Here is a 19,913-nt window from a genome sequence, read left to right as displayed (position 1 = left end):
AATGGCGAAGAGGAAAAAAAGAGAAAAAGAAGAAAAAAGAAAAAGAACAGGAAAAAGCAAAAAGATAGGAAAGGGATTGTAGCATTCCCAGGGCCGCGTGTGAAGGGAAGTCGTAGAGGGACAATTTGCTGGCCCTCCCTTGCCCCTAGGGGCTGGAATCTTAGGGCTACACACACACATCTGCAATGGGGATGATTTTTGTGCTTGACCTCACCTGGAAACACGACACAAAACTTAAGCAATGATACAGGAATATATATTTAAACAATAACAATAAAAATAACAATATAATAAACACTAACAACAACAACAATAAAAACAATATCAATAACACTAACAAAAATAATATCAACAATATCAAGAATAACAAATATTACTATAAAAGTCTCCAAAGAAAAATCCACATAAGAAGTCATTGCTGGCCTCCCTGGGCCCAGCGCTTCCTGGCAGCAGCCAGAGTGAAGGGGAGCTTGGTCTGTAAGGGAAAAGGAGGCGTGAGCAGGGCCGAGGAGCGGCTCGGGGGCTCCCGTGGAGCAGAGGCTCTTTGGCGGCTGCGCGGGCTCTTTGGCAGCAGCGCTGCCGTCATTGGTGCCCTGGCAGAGGCTTGGCGTGGCCAGCGCAGCCCAGAGGCCGGCAGAGGGGCTGAGGCAGCAGGTGCCCAGGCCTTGGGCGCTCCTGCGCCCTGTGCAGCTCTGCCCCGGCGCCGCGGCCCGCCAGAGCGCCCGCACACCTGGGCCAGGCTCCCGCGCGGCTGCTCCCCAAAGGCAGCGCGGAGCAGCGCCAAGGGGCCAGGCACAGCCCCAGCTCTGCCCGTGCAGCCGGCAGCAGGGGCCATACCTGGGGGCTGCACACAGAGCTCTCCCAGTCCATGGGCTCCTCCGTGCTGCAGCCAACCAGGCCGCTGCTCCCCACGGTCTGGAAGAGAGCAGGAGACATTGGTGGGGACAGTGCATGGGGAAGAGTAAGGATAAGAGCGTCCAGGGGCTGCATGTCTGTACCTGGCTGCTGCCATAGCTGAGCCACTCCATTGGCTCAGGAGCGCCGAGGGTCTGTCCCCCATGTGCATTTGCAGTCTGCAAGAGAGAAGGAGGGGTCTGCAGGGCAGGTCAAAAGCTGGAAGGATCTAACCCAAGTACCACTCTTGATGCAGCAGGAAGCAGGAAAGCAGGAAGGGGCCAGCCACAAAGCCACAACGCCAGCTCTCCCCGTGCAGCAGGGGCAATACCTGCAGGCCACAGAAGGAGCTCTCCCACTCCATTGGCTCCTCCGCGCTAGTACAACTGATCGAGGAGTGGGTGCTGGGACTCTGGAAGAGAGCAGGAGAGCTTGTGGGGACGTTCATGATGCCAGCGCTGGCTCTGCGCATGGGGCATCGTGTCCCCTGGCTGAGGCCTTGGCCGCTCCTGGTCCTGGCGCAGATCTGTCCCTGGCACCTTTGCCACCAGCCCTGTGGCTGCTCTCGCAGAGCCAAGCGCCAGTCGTCCCCGCGCAGCCTCTGCCTGCGTGCACAGTACCTGCATCGAGCTCTCCCAATCCATCGCTTCAACACCTGAATCATTCATTTTTATGTTAATCTCCAGGAACTGCAAGAGAAAGGGAGTCATTGTCATTTGCAGCCCTGAGAGCAGGAGTCTCTGTCCCAGGAGCCTCTTGGCATCTCCATGCGCGGGAGCGGTGGGGCACGGAGCAGATGCCTGCAGCAGCCTCCTTGCCCCCGGCAGCCCCTTTGGCAGGTGGGGAGCCCAGTGCCAAGTGGAGGAGAGAAAAGGGCAATGTGAGAGGTGTGAGCGTCAAGTGTCGCGCGGTGGCTTTGGGGCCTCCCCTGGGAGGCATCGCGCAGGCTGCCCTGCAGCCCCGCAGCTCCCCTGCATCTTGTGGGCACCACGGGTGGCCCCTGGTGCTGCGCGGCCCTGCTGCTCACCTGGCCTTGCTGCTGCGTGGCCAGCGCTGGGGCCACTGTGAGGCGCAGCCCTGGGAAGCATCCGTGTTCCCGTGGCGATAACTGCCCCTCTGGGATGTTCCACTGCTGCATGGGGGGAGGAGGGCAGCGGCAGGGGCCAGGGGGGCCGCCGTGAGGAAGGGTCTGCGTGTGCTGGACTCCCCCTGGCACTGCTGAGCCTGGCGGCAGAGAGCAGTGCGTGGCCTTGGGCTTGCTGGGGGCCAAGGAGGGCTCCTCACGCAGCCCCATGGCGCTGCTGGTGGCTGCCTGCCCAGAGGCCGGGCTCCACTTGGGGCTCTTCTTCCACCGCTGCAAGCAGCCTCGAATGTCTTGATCTTTATTTCCTGCTTCCCTCCTGCTCTTATAGCCCAATTTCCTCAAAAAAGTATTTTTTTTTCCAGAATGTCACCAAAACCCTACAAGTGAAATGGGTGGGAAGGAACAAGTGGCAGCTGCATCCTGTGCTTGGCCTGGCCGTGGTGGCAGCAGCTGGTACCAGGCCATGGCCCGGAGCTCGTGCAGAGAGAGGCTGCACGAGGGCGCCTGCCTTGACTGGCAGACGGGTGCGTTTGGCTGCACACCTTGCTGCGCTGCTCCAGCAGCTCCACACTGCCCCTTGCAGAGGCCGTGGGGAGTGGGTGCTGCAGCCCCTTGTGGGGACTCTGCTTGGTGAGGGCAGTGTGTGTCCCTGTGCTGTCCAAGGATAGCAACGGCTTCCCATGGATGTCCACGTGAAGAGGAACACAGGGCTTCTCATCCATGGCTTCAATAGAGACGGGTCTCCTTGGAGCGGAGGCCCTGGAGGCCGCACAAGAGGCCGGCACGGCGGCTCGCGGAGCGCACCGCAAGCACACGGGCTGCTGGCAGGAGCGCGCTGGGCTGGGGCTGAGGTGTGCGGGGGAAGAGGGGCTACGTGTCCGGCTGCCTGCGCTGCACTTGATCCCCTAACCTAGAGCTGGGCACTCCGCTCTTGGGAATTTACTCATTAGTGGGGAAGTCCACAAAAACCTACTTTCCATTCCTGTATCTGACTGTTTCCCAAACTGCTTCCGAAGGGGAGAAATGACCCCCCTGCTCTGCACAGGTGCCCAGGGCGCAGTGTCCCTGTCCCCCACACCGCGGGGTTGCACTGCCCCAAGGAGCAGCTCCTGCCCTGCGCGCTGGCCTCCCCGATGCCGCCGTGAGCAGCACAGGACCAGGCGCACAACTTAGAGATCCTTCGCTAAGAGCCAAGTGGCCTCCTCACACATGGCCAGACTCTCATGCCATAAATTAACTCTTCAGGTGCCGCTGAACTGCTGCTGGAACCAAAGCAACCAGGGTTTGACACTATCCCAATTTCATATTCTGAGACTGTGTTTGGGGAAGGAGGAGGCAGAGGGAGAGGAGAGTAAATCCCCTCTGGTCTATAATCCCTGGCCCATAGCCCTGGATAAAACTGGAGCCAAACACTCAACTTGCAATGGCACTGTCAGCACCAACAGAGTCAAGGGAGAGGGCGCCTTGGCTTCAGCAAGCCCAGCACAGGTTTTCCATACTTGGCAAAGTCAGTAACATAAAATATATTTACCAAATTTGGTCTTTAAATAGAAAAAGGTGACACCAGAAGAGCAGGGTTGTTGTTTCTGAGCTAGTGATATCAGAGATGCCAAGATATGAGGACCAGGATGGAGACTGCTCTGTCCAGCGGAAGCCCCTTGCGGCATACCAGCAAGCAAGCTTGGCCAGAAGGAAGATGCTCCTCTCGGCTCCAGCACTTTGCTGCAGGGCTTGTGCTACTTGCTTTATGAGGGTTTTCCCCTGCGTGAGGGGGATCCCCTGCTCCATCTGCTCCTGGCTTTACCGTTCTTACTGAGTGTCAGGAATTCACCTTCTTTAGCAAGTGAGCACTGTAGCCCAGTGCTGGGCAGAGCTGCATCACCTGCAGGTCCCTGTTGCTGCTGCTGAGGGCACATTTGTGCCTGCTCTGCCCTCTGCAGCCCTAGGAAGCCGTGGCAGGGGCAGCAGTGCAGGAGCCGCACCAAGGCTGCTCTCAGCCACAGCACATGGCGCCTGCAAGGTGCGCGGCAGGACAAGAGAAGGAGCCCAGCAGCACCAGGCGCTCCCAGGCCTCCACCAACTCACAAGGGCTCTGCTGAGGACATGCACAGCTGGCCCCAGGCCACAACTGCCCTTCGCGCTCATTGCACTACCAAGCAACACGGCTCCACCACGGAAAACAAAACTTCCTCAATTCCATGGGGTTATAAGGGCAGGAGGGGTGCAAGGGAGAAAGATCAAGGCATTCAAGGCTGCTTGCAGGGGTGGAAGCAGAGCCCCAAGGGGAGCCCGGCCTCTGGGCAGGCAGCCGCCAGCAGCGCCATGGGGCTGCGTGAGGAGCCCTCCTTGGCACCCAGCAAGCCCAAGGCCACGCACTGCTCTCTGCCGCCAGGCTCAGCAGTGCCAGGGGGAGTCCAGCACACACAGACCCTTCCTCACGGCGGCCCCCCTGGCCCCTGCCGCTGCCCTCCTCCCCCCATGCAGCAGTGGAACATCCCAGAGGGGCAGTTATCGCCACGGGAACACGGATGCTTCCCAGGGCTGCGCCTCACAGTGGCCCCAGTGCTGGCCACGCAGCAGCAAGGCCAGGTGAGCAGCAGGGCCGCGCAGCACCAGGGGCCACCCGTGGTGCCCATGAGATGCAGGGGAGCTGCGGGGCTCCAGGGCAGCCTGCGCGATGCCTCCCAGGGGAGGCCCCAAAGCCACCACGCGACACTTGCTGCTCGCACCTCTCACATTGCCCTTTTCTCTCCTCCACTTGGCACTGGGCTCCACAACTGCCAAAGGGGCTGCTGGGGGCAAGGAGGCTGCTGCGGGCAGGCCCAGCACTGACTGCTCCGTGTCCCACCGCTCCCGCGCATGGAGATGCCAAGAGGCTCCTGGGACAGAGACTCCTGCTCCCAGGGCTGCAAATGACAATGACTCCCTTTCTCTTGCAGTTCCTGGAGATTAACATAAAAATGAATGATTCAGGTGTTGAAGCGATGGATTGGGAGAGCTCGATGCAGGTACTGTGCACGCAGGCAGAGGCTGCGCGGGGACGACTGGCGCTTGGCTCTGCGAGAGCAGCCGCAGGGCTGGTGGCAGAGGTGCCAGGGACAGATCTGCGCCAGGGCCAGGAGCGGCCAAGGCCTCAGCCAGGGGACACGATGCCCCATGCGCAGAGCCAGCGCTGGCATCATGAACGTCCCCACAAGCTCTCCTGCTCTCTTCCAGAGTCCCAGCACCCACTCCTCGATCGGTTCTACTTACACGGAGGAGCCAATGGAGTGGGAGAGCTCCTTCTGCAGCCTGCAGGTATTGCCACTGCTGCCGGTTGCATGGGGAGAGCTGGGGCTGTGGCTGGCCCCTTCCTGTTTTCCTACTTCCTGCTGGTCCTTGGGTTAGATCCTTCCAGCTTTTGACCTGCCCTGCAAACCCCTCCTTCTCTCTTGCAGACTGCAAATGCACATGGGGGACAGACCCTCGGCGCTCCTGAGCCAATGGAGTGGCTCAGCTATGGCAGCAGCCAGGTACAGTCCTTGCAGCCACTGGATGCCCTATCCTTCCTCTTCCCCGTGCAACATCGTCACCAAGGTCTCCCGCTCTCTTCCAGATGATGGGGAGCAGCGGCCTGGTGGGCTGCAGCCAGGAGGAGCCCATGGAGTGGGAGAGCTCCGGCTGCAGCCCCCAGGTATGGCCCCTGCTGCCGGCTGCACGGGCAGAGCTGGGGCTGTGCCCGGCCCCTTGGCGCTGCTCCGCGCTGCCTTTGGGGAGCAGCCGCGCGGGAGCCTGGCCCAGGTGTGCGGGCGCTCTGGCGGGCCGCGGCGCCGGGGCAGAGCTGCACAGGGCGCAGGAGCGCCCAAGGCCTGGGCACCTGCCGCCTCAGCCCCTCTGCCGGCCTCTGGGCTGCGCTGGCCACGCCAAGCCTCTGCCAGGGCACCAATGACGGCAGCGCTGCTGCCAAAGAGCCCGCGCAGCCGCCAAAGAACCTCTGCTCCACGGGAGCACCCGAGCCGCTCCTCGGCCCTGCTCACGCCTCCTTTTCCCTTGCAGGCCAAGCTCCCCTTCACTCTGGCTGCTGCTGGGAAGCGCTGGGCCCAGGGACACCAGCAATGACTTCTTATGTGGATTTTTCTTTGGAGACTTTTATAATAATATTTGTTATTGTTGATATTGTTGATATTATTGTTGTTAGTGTTATTGATGTTGTTTTTATTGTTGTTGTTGTTAGTGTTTATTATATTGTTATTTTTATTGTTATTGTTTAAATATATATTCCTGTATCATTGTTTAAGTTTTGTGTCGTGTTTCCAAGTGAGGTCAAGGACAAAAATCATCCCCATTGCAGATGTGTGTGTGTAGCCCTAAGATTCCAGCCCCTAGGGGCAAGGGAGGGCCAGCAAATTGTCCCTCTACGACTTCCCTTCACACGTGGCCCTGGGAATGCCACAGTCCCTTTCCTATCTTTTTGCTTTTTCTTTTTCGTATTCTTTTTTCTTCTTTTTCTCTTTTTTTTTCTTCTTCACCATTTTTATTCCTTTTTGGTCTTTTTCTTCTCCCTCTTCTTCGCTTACTTTTTCTATTTCTTTTTTTTTTCCTTTTCTTTTCCTGTGTGTTTCTGTTTCTTTTTTAATCTCTTTGTTTCTCTTCTCCTTTTGAATTCTTTTTATCTTATTTTCCTTTTCTTTTATTCCTTTTCCTCTCACAGTTAATTTTTTATATTTTTTCCTTTTTCCTTTCTTTTCCTTTCCTTTTCCTTTTACTTATTCTCATACCTTGTTTTCCCCTCTTTATTTTTCATTTATTTCATTCAAAATGTATCTGTGGGAGAAAACCGTGGCAGAGAAAAAGCAGGTAGGACATCACGGAGCCAAAGAGCATTCCCCACAGGCAGCAGGGACGACAGCCCTGCTCAACACTCAGATGCTCCCCTTCTAAATGCCTGCACTCAAGCAGTGCCAGGAGAGGACAAGCTCATCCTCAGGAGAGCAGGCATTGCTCTCTGGAAAGGAAGGGAGCCTCCAAGGCCAGGCCTGCAAAGGAAAAATGGTTCTTATCCAGCAATGTGTAGCCATTCCAATGCCAGGCTGTGGGATTTTTTGCTCCCTTATGCAGCTGGGAACGAGTGTATGGTGCCTGGCAAAGTGGGACAAGCAAGGAAGAAGAGGAGGAGGTTGTTGGCAGATGAGCTGGAAGGCAGAACTGCCAGGCCCAGCGGGAGTCGCGCGGCACACGGGGAGCAGCTGAGTGCGCCCAACAGCCTGGCTCGTTGTGGCCAATGACCACCTGCAGGGACCAGCCCTCATGCACACGCTCGCCCCCAGTCCTGCTTCACTGCTTTAGCCCTCTCTTCAGCTTCTCCCAAAGAAGATGACCTGCTTCTGCTGCATCTCTGCATGGCTCTTGCTTCAGGAAACAAACCAAAAGGGCAGTCTCAGATCCTGAAGGATCCACAAGTGTCCCACGGTCCTGCTGTGCAGGCACTGCATGGGGCAGGGTGCACTCCAGGATGGGGAAAGGACTCCCCAGTATGGACCCAGCAACAACCCTTGGTGTCTCAGCCCACCACAGCCCTCCTGCTTGGGCAGCCACCCTCAGCAACCTGCCCCTGCTGACTCCTGTGAATCTCCAATGTTGGACGAGTGCTGGAAATGTCCAAAGCGAGAGACCAATCCGTGACAAATGCCCTGCGGCCCGTTCACAGTCAGGCCATGCAAACAAGAACACCCAGCTCACCAAACGTCCTTTTCCTCTCCGGACCCTCTCCAGCCCAGCCCAGCCCAGCCCCTCTCCAGCTCTCCCCACCTGCCCTGCCCTCTCCCAGCCCACCCAGCAGAGCAGACCAGGCTGGGGGTGGCCCCACAGCAGTGCCCCCCGCAGGGCACTCACCCCACAGCCCCAGCCCCACTGTGGGCACAGCAGCTCCAGGGGACAGGGCCGTGTGTGTCAGGGGCCCCATCAGGCTCCAAGCTGGAACTGGACCCCATACGGACACACAGGACAGTGACACTCTGTGCCTCTTGTTCCTGTATCCCAGAGCTTCCCTACCCCAGGCTGCCTGCCCCCATGCCAGCCCCTCTCTCCAGCACAGCACAAGGCTCCCTGTCCTGGGGCTCTGCTGGCACCTCCTGCTACCAGGGACACAGCAGCCAACCCCTAGCTGACATGCACAGAAACATATTTCTTTTCCCCATTTATTCCTCCTTCTAAGAGCACAATTGCTCCTTTTCCCCTTCCCCAGGAACATCCCTGCTCCCTGGAAAACCCTTCCCCAGGTTCATTCCTTAGTTATGGTCTGCCTGGAAGGTCCTGGAGCCTCCCCGGTGCTCCCTGCAGGACCCCGAGATGCTGGTGCTGCTCTGCAGAGTGAGTGGCCCGTGGTGCTCTGCGGTCACAGAGTGACTCTGCAGTTGTTGTGGTCATGGTTGGACACAGACCCAGCTGGACAGGCATCATTGTACCTGAGAACACCGTATCAAGGGGCTTCTATCTGTGAATGATGCTCTGAGCAACCACAGGGCATATAAAATGGCTCAGGCTGTGTTCATGTGTCCCTAGATCCAGACCATGACTTCAGGTATAAGCTATCATGGGCGGCTCTTGAAGCTCCTTTCCCTGTGCCTGCAATGTCCCCAGTGTGGTCATAGGCCACCATACGGGGGACAGTCCCAGGCAGATACTACTTGGCCATTCATCACTATCAGGAGCACCAAACACTCACAAGTGAGAACTGAATCCAGGCCTTATTCCCTAACATATCCCCCTAGGAGCTCATTGCCTTGGGCCCATGAAGAGCCCCAGAAAAGCAACAAGCATCTCTCAGGCTGAAAGCCCTGGAACAAATTTTTGGCACCAGTTTTGGAAGAAGAGCCCAATCTACAAGATGCAATGAAAACATACCCTTTAATTAGGGGAATGCCAGTTCTGACACAATGATAGACACATTTAAAGAAGACCTCTGGGTCAGAAAGACACGGTTAACACCTCTGGAAAAGTGGGATGAATTCAGAAACTTAGGCACAAACCTCATTATTAAAGCAAGAATGTCAAAATCACAGGAGTTGTCTGAGAGACATTAGATATCACTTGAGTAGAAGGATGGGATTTCAACTTATTGCTGCTGAAATATTACCAATTGAATCATTTTTTTCAGTGCATCCCTGAGTTCCTTTTTCCTCATGCTGTAGATGAGAGGGTTCAGTACTGGAGGCAGAACTGAATAGAGAACAGCCACGACCAGATCCAGAGGAGGGGTGGAAATGGAGGGGGGCTTCAGGTAGGCAAACATGCCTGTGCTGACAACCACACAGACCACAGCCAGGTGCGGGAGGCACATGGAAAAGGCTTTGTGCCGGCCCTGCTCAGAGGGGATCCTCAGCACAGCTCTGAAGATCTGCACGTAGGACACCACAATGAAAACGAAACACCCAAAAGTTAAACAAAGACTAACCACAATAACTCCAACTTCTCTGAGATAGGAGTCTGAGCAGGAGAGCTTGAGGATCTGGGGGATCTCACAGAAGAACTGCTCCACTACATTGCCTTGGCACAGTGGTATGGAAAATGTGTTCCCAGTGTGCAGGAGAGCATTGAGAAAACTAGATGCCCAGGCAGCTGCTGCCATTTTGACACAAGCTCTGCTGCCCATAAGGACACCATAGTGCAGGGGTCTGCAGATGGCAACGTAACGATCATAGGCCATGACTGTGAGGAGAGAATACTCTGCTGATAGGAAAAAGGGAAGCATAAAGACCTGTGCAGCACATCCTAAGTAGGAAATGGCCCTGGTGTCCCAGAAGGAATTGGCAATGGATTTGGGGACAGTGGTGGAGATGGAGCCCAGGTCGAGGAAGGAGAGGTTGAGGAGGAAGAAGTACATGGGGGTGTGGAGGTGGTGGTCGCAGGCTACGGCTGTGATGATGAGGCCGTTGGCCAGGAGGGCAGCCAGGTAGATGGCCAGGAAGAGCGAGAAGTGCAAGAGCTGCAGCTCCCGCGTGTCTGAGAATGGCAGGAGCAGGAACTCATTGAAGGAGCTGCTGCTGTTTTGGAGCACTGCCCAATGAAGAAAAAGTGTCAACATGTTAGAATAGGCTTCTGTGAGCAAAAGTCTTTCTCTGAGCAAAACTTCTTCTACTCCTCTTAGTAATCCCACATTGCCTCTCTCCTTTACCTTGTTCAGGTCCCTTATCTGACCTCTGGTTTGTGCTGGCTGAGTGTGCTCTTCATCTGTGCTTGTGTTAGTCAGTCCTGCTCTTGCGGGTGGTGTAAATGGAGGTGTCCAAATGCCTCATCCATTTGGCGAGGAGACCAGGGGATGGGCACCATGAACTGAGTGAAGGGGAGTTGATCCAGTGACTCAATAGCAATATTCTCTAATTACTCTTGTGCAAATGGCATCACTTGTGACAGCTCTTTCTAAAAGAAAAAAATGTTGGGAAGGATTCATCTCTAGCTTACCCTTTTGAACAGAAGTGCCTGAAATGGACCCTGTCCTCCAAGCATCTTAATATCTTCACTCTTGCTTGACACAACGCAGTGGGAGAGGGAAGTTTCTGCCTTAACTGTAGCTGACTCCCTGTCCTTAGCTCGAGGGAGCAAGAACCAGACCAGAACGAGAGGTAGAGCAACACTATGAACCTTATGCCAAGGGACAGGAAGGAGTAACAGACAGAGGAGCACTGGGGAAAGTCTTCACCTCCCCAAGCTGTGCACGCCACCTCCCAGACAGTAACATCTCCGGACAGTCCCTCTCAGTCCCCTTCTCCTGCAGGGGGAAAGGACCAGGCTGCAGTAGAGACACAGCCCCTCTTCTACCAAGGAGGGGACTCATGGCTGGGACCCCATGGCCTTGAGGGCTGGGAGAGGAGACACAGGGCTTTGCTTAGAGGAAGACATCTGCGTTGCAGGGACTGACTGGGGGGGAATGATCCAAATCCCCCCTCCCACAGTGACTACGTTTCTAGTTCCCTCCCATTTGCTGATTTTATCTCCACTGCTGGAGCTTTTCCTGATGGCAGCAGTTCCTCTTGCCCATGTCTTCTCCCTGTTAGTGCCGCACAACCCATCCCACCCCCTGGACACTCACTCTGCCCTACAGCAGTATCTCAGCAGCAGGGCGCTGTCCAGGGACATCTCTCTGCAGGTAGTAAGGAGAAGGTCAGACAAACCCTGGTGAGGCCAGAGAAGGTGGTGCTGGTGCTGTCTGCAGTCAGGGGAGGGGGGCAGGGGTTTTCTGAGGTTCCTCACAGATCTCTCCATTTAAAGGACTAGAGTGTCAGGTTCCTGCTCTAACCTGGCATTTGCTTTCCATACACCCCTAGCTCTTCGAAAAGAGGACAAAAGAAATCTCCTGATCTTAGAGGAGTCTCTCCTCACACCCAGAGCTTCTCCCTGCAGCACCATGGGGGTATCCCAGGCAGGGTTAGTGCTGCAGTCCCAGGCAGGTGGCACAGCCCTGGGGACACAGCACCCTGCGGCCCAGGGACACTGCTCTGAATTGCAGCCCATGCAGACCTGGGTGCACTCATTGGCTTCACACCCCTGCACCATCCCGAGGAGAAGGCAGCCGTGATGCCCAGTCCCTTTGATGGTCTGGCTGGGAATCCTTGCTCCAAAGCACCACCAGCTCCAAGCAGGAGAAGCTGGGAGAGCCACCCCAGCTGGGGAAGGTGCTACATTCAAAAGATCCTTCTAGTAACCACAGCAGTGTTGTCCTGCAGACAGACACTTTCCGTATCTCAGGCTGGTAAGATTTCTCCCTGCAGTGAGTTCTCAATTGCCCTCCCATTCCCAACTGCCCCTCACCTGTCCCTCACTTGTGAGCGACTCATCCCAGCCTGGTGCCTGTGGGCAGTGCCCTGAGTCTTGGTGCTCCTTTAAGAGCTCTGCTTCTGGGCAGAGCTGTCTCTCTGCAGCCAAGTTGCCATGGGATCCCACTGTCCCAGGAGCCAGGCTCAGCTCAGGAGCTTAGACGGAAGCTAAGACCTAGCTTAAGACAGAATGATTTCTGTGTCCTCTGCAGCCTTCAGGCATTTCTGGGGCTTCAGGGCTGTGACAGGGGAAGCAGGCTGGGTGTCTGCAGGATGCATGGACACAGCTGCAGGTATGAACCAGCATGGGACAGGCTCTGGTGGAGACAGACAAAGGCTCTGCCTGGGCTCACAGACACCAGAGGAGGTCTTCATCCTCCTGGCTGTGGCTGTTGTCTCTGCCACCAAGGCCTTCCAGGAGACACTGGAGCCTCAGTGTCCCTCTTCCTGACACCCTGAAAGGTGTCATATCATTGTCCTGCGCTGAGCACTGTGCACTCCCACCCACACACTGTCCCCAAGAGGACCTGGAAAACATGTGGGAGAAAGGATCTCCTTTCCCAGAAGCTCAGTGGCCGAGCTTGGACATTTTGCCTGATAAAATACCTCAAGGGTTAATGTGGCATCAGAGACACCTGCACGTTTCCTCTGCCTACTTGTTATCAGTGATGACAATTTTCTGCTCTAATCAGCCCCTGGAGACACTTTACTGCTAACAACTATCAGTGGGACCCATTAAAACTCAACAAAATGTTGTGGGTTGATCTTGACTTTGAATTCTCCTCTCAGTAACTGAAGTTCATGGATTCAGCACCAAATACACCATGGGACTCATTAAAATACAAAAAGGTGGAGACATCAATAATATACAAGTATTTCTGATTTTACAGGTTTTTATTGTTACTATTAACATCCGGCTTTCAGAGTAATCGACAGCAATATTCTGGAATTGGAATCGATCCAGAATGACTCCCAATGAAGTGTGGACATCTAGGAGAACCAGTGTCCCAGAGCTCAAGCACTGTATGGACACTCTTCTTTCCCTCCCCAACCTGCCATTTCTCACATCAGCCACCTGGGACTTCCATCACTCTTGTTGGAAGCTTCTCTGTTCTGCTGAAATCAGCAACTGAAAGTTAGAGCTCATCTGCTGCAACTCCCAACTGCTTTCCTTAGGGAGTTCCTTAGAGAACTAGCTGCAAATAAACACAGGATTTTTCTTAACTGCAAAGAAAGAGAAATAAAGCATGAAATAATTTCATAAATAATAATTGTGCTCTTTGAGTGTAGGCTAAGTCCAACATGTCAACAGCGAGGTTCCCTTTCTATAAGAGACAACCTTCCTGAAAGACAGAGCAACCTTTAAACCCCTGAAGTGCAAACCAGCAGCTGGGTCCCGGAGTGAACAGAGAATAACAGGAGGAGTCACAATACTGCAGTTCTACAATGGCCTGTAAAGATGGTGTTAGAAATTGTCAGTTTAAGCAGGACATGTGGGAATGGGAGAGCCATACAGCTCCTGGGGGTCCTGGGTCATAATGTGGACCATGCTGCTTTTGGAGATCCCAGACCTGCCTGCGCTTCTCTACAAAAGTAGGGAAAAGGCCCTGATGCAAGACCCTAGAGAAAAGGGATTTTCCTGGCTGCTCAGAACAACCCAAAGAAGGACTTGGGGATGTCAAAGGAAAACCAACCCACCAACACCAAAAGCACTGGACCCTCCTGGACCCTTAAGATGGGAACAGGAGCGGGCAGGGGAAACGGCCATGTCCCAGACTTCCTCCATCAGGCCTCCAGCTCTGCAGCTTCTCATGGCTTCAGGGGAGCTCCCTAAACCAATACTTCCCATGACCCTAGTGCACTGAGCAGAGTGAGCAGATACAGAGGAGACAGCAGAGAGAATGGGTAGGGACCCCTGGGTCCAGAATGGGCCTTCCTATGCCAAAGTCAGGAAGCTAGAGGCTAAAGAGGAAAAAGAGTTCAGTTTCAGTGCTGAGCTGTGCAGGTGCTCTTCTTTCTCATTGTGTTCCTTTGCATGCCCCAAGCCCCCTGCACTTATGGCCCTGAGTAGCAAGTGTGTATTACAGGCAGGATGCAAATTATTGCCTGATGACTTTTAAAAGAAGGGAAAGATGCCTCTTCTCTTGCTGCTCTCCAAGAAAAAGCAGCCCAGCCTGAAGCAGGCAATGCCTGCAACAAGACCAAGCAAGGTAGAGCAAGGTCCTTCCTTGTGCTCAGCTTCTTCTATTCCCAGTTGTCACTTTGACCATGCAGGTGGCAGGTGAAGTTGTCTGAGGTGTGAAACACAGGAATAACACCAGAGGAGAAATTGCCACTTGTGCACTTTGAGATGTGATCGTGACACATGCAATGGTGCAGTGTGACAAACAGAGAAGGGGTAAAGGGAAGCAAGCTAACCATCAGGAGGCATGAAAGCAGTGCGAGATGCAGTGCCATAAATGCAGCATTCCAATGTGAGCCCCTTTTTGCATCTATCAGGCGGTGCTCAGAGAGACTCTGATGTGTGAAGGTTGCTTGCCAAGGGCCAGAGGTACAAGCAGTGTAACTGGAGGGACTTGATTTTTCCAGTTCATGGAGCTCTGTCAGACGTGGGCACTGAACAGTGCAAGAGAGTCCCCTCAGAGCCCATGGTTTTGTGGGTGTCTGGTTTGCTGAAGTGAGCCCTACTCAGATCCTCCTCCAGCAAGGGAAAGTCTTCCTTTCTCCATTTCTCCATGGTCTCCAGGGCCTAGGATTCCTGAGGGTCACTCTTAGCACTAAAGCCTGCAGCAAAGGTGGCCTTTTCTGTGTCCTCTCTCACCAGGACTCTTGGCCCATTTAGCAGCAGGCCCGTATTTTCCCTAGTTAGCCTTTTGTTACTGCTGTAGTGTTGTATTGTATTTTAAATAATTATTTATTATTATTTTATCAGGAAGATATGAGTAAAAATATATAAAGAAATAAATGAAGAGCACATGTTTCATGCCAAGTACATGGGCATGACAAGTGACTGCACACAGGACAGTTTTTGGCACTGACATTGTACCCATTGAGGAAGTTTCCTCAGTGCCTCCTTGAGCTCCTTGTTCCTCATGCTGTAGACAAGGGGGTTCAGTGCTGGAGGCACCATTGAGTACTGAATGGCCAGTACAGAGAGATCCAGAGCTGGGAAGGATATGGAGGGGGGAGAGGGGGAGATAAAGTGACTAAGGGTGACATTTCACTGCCCCTGTGACGAGGGGTGGGAGTCAGACCCAACCAAATGGGTATCATGACCTCTTATCCCTCCGGGGGACTGCAGGTGACTGCACAGTCCAGGGCACCTGGACTGCAGAGCATTTCCAAGGATGCTCGTTGTGTCCAGTAGTGCCTATACATCCTGCCCCTGGTATTTGATAGATGGTGACCCAGAGGGCTCTCCGTTCTCACTTCTTCCTGACAGTTGAGTCCTCACTGCCTCTCCTGAGACTGCAGAGTCCTCTTTTGCCTGCAAATACCCAGTGCTTTACCTCTAAGAAACTCCATCTTTGAGGACCTCTCCCTTTATGAGGTTCTACTCACAGTCCATCCCAGGCATATGCTGTCCCAGGAGGATCTCTGTGCTCTCCTGACACATCCAGCTTCCCCTCCATGAGAACAGTCGTCTGACACTGTGCCTTAATACGTAGGAGAGCTGTGCATGTGTAAATCCATGACCATTCAGCGTCTCCACTATCCTTGGACTCTGATAGGTGAATTCTCAAACCAGCCCTTGGTCTGTGAAAGATCATTACATGATTCTGAGCTCTTTGTTGCTGAACCCATGGAGAATCCTGTGCAGCAGGCCCTTGAGAGGTGCAAGTCCTTGGGCCTATTCTTGACAGCAGCTTTGGAGGAAAAGCCCAGCTTTCACGCATGGTACTGATAGAAATTACTTTATTACAGAGATACTGTTAGGGAGCCAGTCCTTGTCCAGCATTCGACACAATTGAGGGTATCAGGTGAGACAAAGCAGACACCGTAAAAAGGGGAATGAATACAAGTAGTTGTGTAGCAACACCATAACATTTATTATCACTAAAAAAAGCCATAATAAAAATAACATGAAGAAACAATGCTCAATCCAGTTACGGGATACAGAAAGAGTCAATTGTGGAGAGATATGGAAAAATTGCCACTGCTTAAAAAGGTGCATGAAATCACTTTCCTAATGGCATCCTTGAGCTCCTTGTTCCTCATGCTGTAGATGAGGGGGTTCACTGCTGGAGGCACCACCGAGTACAGAACAGCCAGCACCAGATCCAGAGCTGGGGAGGAGACGGAGGGGGGCTTCAGGTAGGCAAACAGACCAGTGCTGACAACCATACAGACCACGGCCAGGTGCGGGAGGCACATGGAAAAGGCTTTGTGCCGGCCCTGCTCTGCTGGGATCCTCAGCACAGCTCTGAAGATCTGCACATAGGACACCACAATGAAAGGGAAACACCCAAAGAATAAACAGGCACTAACCACAATAATCCCAGCGTCTCTGAGGTAGGAGTCTGAGCAGGAGATCTTGAGAATCTGAGGGATCTCACAGAAGAACTGCTCCACCACATTGCCTTGGCAGAGGGGTAGGGAAAATGTGTTCCCAGTTTGCAGGAGAGCATTGAGGAAACCACTGGCCCAGGCAGCTGCTGCCATTTTGACACAAGCTCTGCTGTCGAGGAGCGTCCTGTAGTGCAGGGGTCTGCAGATGGCAACGTAGCGGTCATAGGCCATGACTGTGAGGAGAGAACACTCTGCTGACATGAGAAAGGCAAACATAAAGACCTGTGCAGCACATCCTGAGTAGGAAATGGCCCTGGTGTCCCACAGGGAATTGGCCATGGATTTGGGAATAGTTGTGGAGATCGAGCCCAGGTCAAGAAGGGAGAGGTTGAGGAGGAAGAAGTACATGGGGGTGTGGAGGCGGTGGTCGCAGGCTACGGCTGTGATGATGAGGCCGTTGGCCAGGAGGGCAGCCAGGTAGATGGCCAGGAAGAGCGAGAAGTGCAAGAGCTGCAGCTCCCGCGTGTCTGCGAATGCCAGGAGGAGGAAATCAGCAGGAGAGCTGCTGTTGGACATTTTGCCCCCAGACTTTGGGACTGTCCAAAAAAGAGAAGACATTGAGAAGTTAGTATTAACTTTTCAAGAAAAAAAAAACTATCTAGTTTCTCATTTTTCATACATCCTCCCCCCATGCACTCTCACACTGCCTCTGTCTTTACTGAGAGGATCTTTTTCTCAGCACTTTGCTTGAGTTCTGCTTTGCTGAGTGTGCTGAGTGTGCTGTGAGGAGCAGGGACCTCAGCCGCTGGACTCCAGGGGGTCTGTCCTGCTGTACAGCACTGGGAATCAGGGAACAGAGGTGATGAGCTTGACCATTCACCATTTCTGTCAGGTGAAGTCCACTCAAGACATCAACGAGCCCTTCAGCATCTTCCCTCCCAAATATAAAGAGGGTGGTTTGAGGAACAGAGTTTCATTGAATTGTTCAATATTTTTTATTTGATTGGAGCTGTGCTTGTCACCCCTGGGGAGTGTTCCTCAAAATAGACCTCTTTGGCCTTTCTACTGAGTCCAGAGACAAAATCATCCACTGTTGCTGTGAAGATTAGGGACATCTCATTTGTCTCTTAGACTATTTCCCAGCTGTTCTATGCTGGAGGATGATCACAGTCCTCTACTATCCAAACAGGAGATCAGACCTTGCAGAGGGCAGAGGAGTCCCATTTCACAATGCACATTTTCAATTTCTCGCTCTTTCCCCATACACCTAAGAGAGTCTCCTCACTCCCCTTCTTGCCAAGAGCACACAGGGCTCTCTTCAGCTGCCCATAGACAGATTCTCCCCAACACCTCCATACCCTCAGCATCTCTGCAGCTTCCTCACGGGTCTCTCTTAGCAGTGAGGATGGGCTCTCCTTAAGGGAGATACAGCTCATTTCCCAGCCCTGTCCACTGCATTTCATGGAGCTGCACAGGACAGAAGGGGGATGGAAAAGCTCCTTCCCTGCAGACCCCTCTGTTCCACATCAGCGCCTGAACTGCAGCTGAAAACACCCAACCCCAGAGAGCTGAGAGCAGGAACAGGAGCATCCTGGACAGGAGGGGAAACAAGGAGCTAGACCATGACACTGCTACCAAGGCAGGCAAGGAGAGGCACAGAGAGACATCCTGGAAAGCCTTCACTGTACGCAGCTGGACATGCAACCTCGCAGAGGGTGATATTACAGAGCAGTGACTCTGAGCCCCTTGGTGGGGCAGCAGGAAATGGGCCCGTGGCAGGAGAGATGCCCCTGGATATGGATGGAGGTCTGGCTGCAGAGGAGGCAGCTCCTGCCCTGCACTTCCTGCCCCTTCCCTGCCCATCTCTGCTGCCTGGAGCTGTCCCTGCCAGCAGCTCTTCCTCTCTCCCTGTGTCTTGTCCCTGCCACGGCTCACAGATCCTGAATCACCCTCCATGTGTTCAGCTCTGCCCTGCAGAAACCTCCTGGCTCTGTGGCCACAGGTTGTAATGACTAGGTCACATAAAGTCCTCCGAAGCCGCAATGATGATGGTGATGCTATCTGCAATCTAACGTGGGGATGAAGCGGCTTCCTGAGGTTTCTCACAGACCTCTTAATCCCTCACTGCCTTAATCCCTGCCAGGTGTCTCTCCTCTCATGCAGAGCTTCTCCCTGGAGGCCCATGGGGAGCTCCCCAGGCAGGCTGAGCGCTGCCCCTCGCAGGCTGCAGAGTCACTGCCCCGGGCACACAGCAGGCACAGGGACACTGCTCTGAAGAACAGACCTGGCTGCACTCCCTGCCGTCACCCCCTGCAACGTCCCTGTGAGAAGGAAGCAGGATGCTCTGTCCCTGTGACAGTGGCAGGGAACGCCTGCCCTGCAGCATCTCCTCAGCCTGCTATGCCCTCAACAATCCAGGAGAGAGACTATTAAAAACCCAGTGCATAATGACATGGACTGAGAGCAGAAGTCCCCTCCAGAAAGCTCAACAGCATTGCCCTGCAGGCAGACACTCACCATGTAAACGGCTGTGAAGATTTTGCCATGCACTGAGTTCTGCTCCGTTCCCCTTGCTCCAAACCACCATTTATCCCTCGCTGCCTTCTCTCCTCTGCTGTCCACAGCAGCAGGCAGTGCCCGCAGCCCTGCTGCTCTTGGCACAGGAGCTGCTCCTGCACTCGGCTGTCTCTGGGCAGTGCTGACAGGCTGCCACGAGCTGCCTCCATCCCAGGAGCCTAGCCCCGCTCAGGAGCAGAGGAACAGCTGAACTCACCAATTTCTCTGTCCTTCGTGCTCCCTCCTCCTGGGAAAAGTTCACTTCAATAAACTAAAATAATCACCTGTTGTCCTTTGCTAATGATTGGAGAGAGATTATTCCAACATGGCAATTTATTGCATCAAAGGATGACTATCTATGAAAGTTGGAAATACCCCACTCTGGAAGCCTCATTTCACATCCCTTAACTAGACAGAAGACCGAGGAGTGGACAAATAGGGAGTTAATTGACAGATGGTTCAGGTGCTGATTCAGAAATATCAATCTGGGCAGTACCTGTCTAGGCCTGGATCTGAAGTTGTATTCGGATTCCTTCTGTAAACTGCACAAATACAGCAATGGCGGGATTCCCCTTGCCAAAATTGAAGTGAGCAGAGCACAGAGATCTGCCCACGAGGTCCTTGTCAAAGCTCCACCACAATCACTGGAGATGCAGGGTGAGAGTCAGCAGTTCCCACAGAAGCACCTGGTGACAGCAGAAGAGTCTGAGGAGGTCCAAGGCATGTGTCAGTGCCTGCTTGCTCTGGTAGAGCTACTAGGAGACCTGCATGATCCTAGAGCACGAGTTGGGGAATCGGCCGTCTTGGCCATCTGAAATGAACCCAGATGCCAACTATGACAACAGCGACACTCCCCATGAAGCTGAGGTATGGGAACATTGCAGGATTAACCAACAGCTCTTGTAATTCAGTGAAGTGCCTTGATTTGATGTCACAGAAAAGTGCTGGCAGGGCCCTGTCTGATGCCTGGGGTGTCCAGCACAACCACATGTCTCCAGCAGATACAGCAGGTCACCTACAGGAAAACCATGTCCCTTGGAGTGATTGCTGGGCAAGAGTCCCAGGGTATCCTGGTTTCC

The 19,913-nt window shown here is 53.9% G+C and overlaps 1 protein-coding gene across 2 annotated transcripts; it reads right to left on the bottom strand.

Moving 5' to 3' along the window:
- Positions 1-9,071: 9,071 nt before the first annotated feature.
- On the bottom strand, positions 9,072-16,854 carry LOC148594956 (olfactory receptor 14A16-like). 2 transcript variants are annotated; one of them, XM_088523275.1, is made up of 2 exons: positions 16,561-16,854; positions 9,072-9,713 (listed from the first exon to the last, which is right to left on the bottom strand). In XM_088523275.1, the coding sequence occupies exons 1-2, from the start codon at positions 16,852-16,854 to the stop codon at positions 9,072-9,074; spliced, it is 936 nt and encodes a 311-aa protein (XP_088379401.1). The 2 variants fall into 2 exon arrangements, with proteins under 2 accessions (XP_088379401.1, XP_088379402.1); XM_088523276.1 differs by lacking the exon at positions 16,561-16,854 and having other exon boundaries at positions 9,072-9,998.
- Between the last annotated feature and the right edge of the window lie 3,059 nt (positions 16,855-19,913).

This window comes from Tinamus guttatus, unplaced genomic scaffold, assembly GCF_059628265.1.
Source record: "Tinamus guttatus ecotype Peru unplaced genomic scaffold, ASM5962826v1 Tinamus_guttatus_pri_ptg000175l, whole genome shotgun sequence".
Taxonomy (NCBI): domain Eukaryota; kingdom Metazoa; phylum Chordata; class Aves; order Tinamiformes; family Tinamidae; genus Tinamus; species Tinamus guttatus.
Note: the sequence above shows the minus strand (reverse complement) of the source record. Positions and strands in the feature narration are given on the sequence as shown.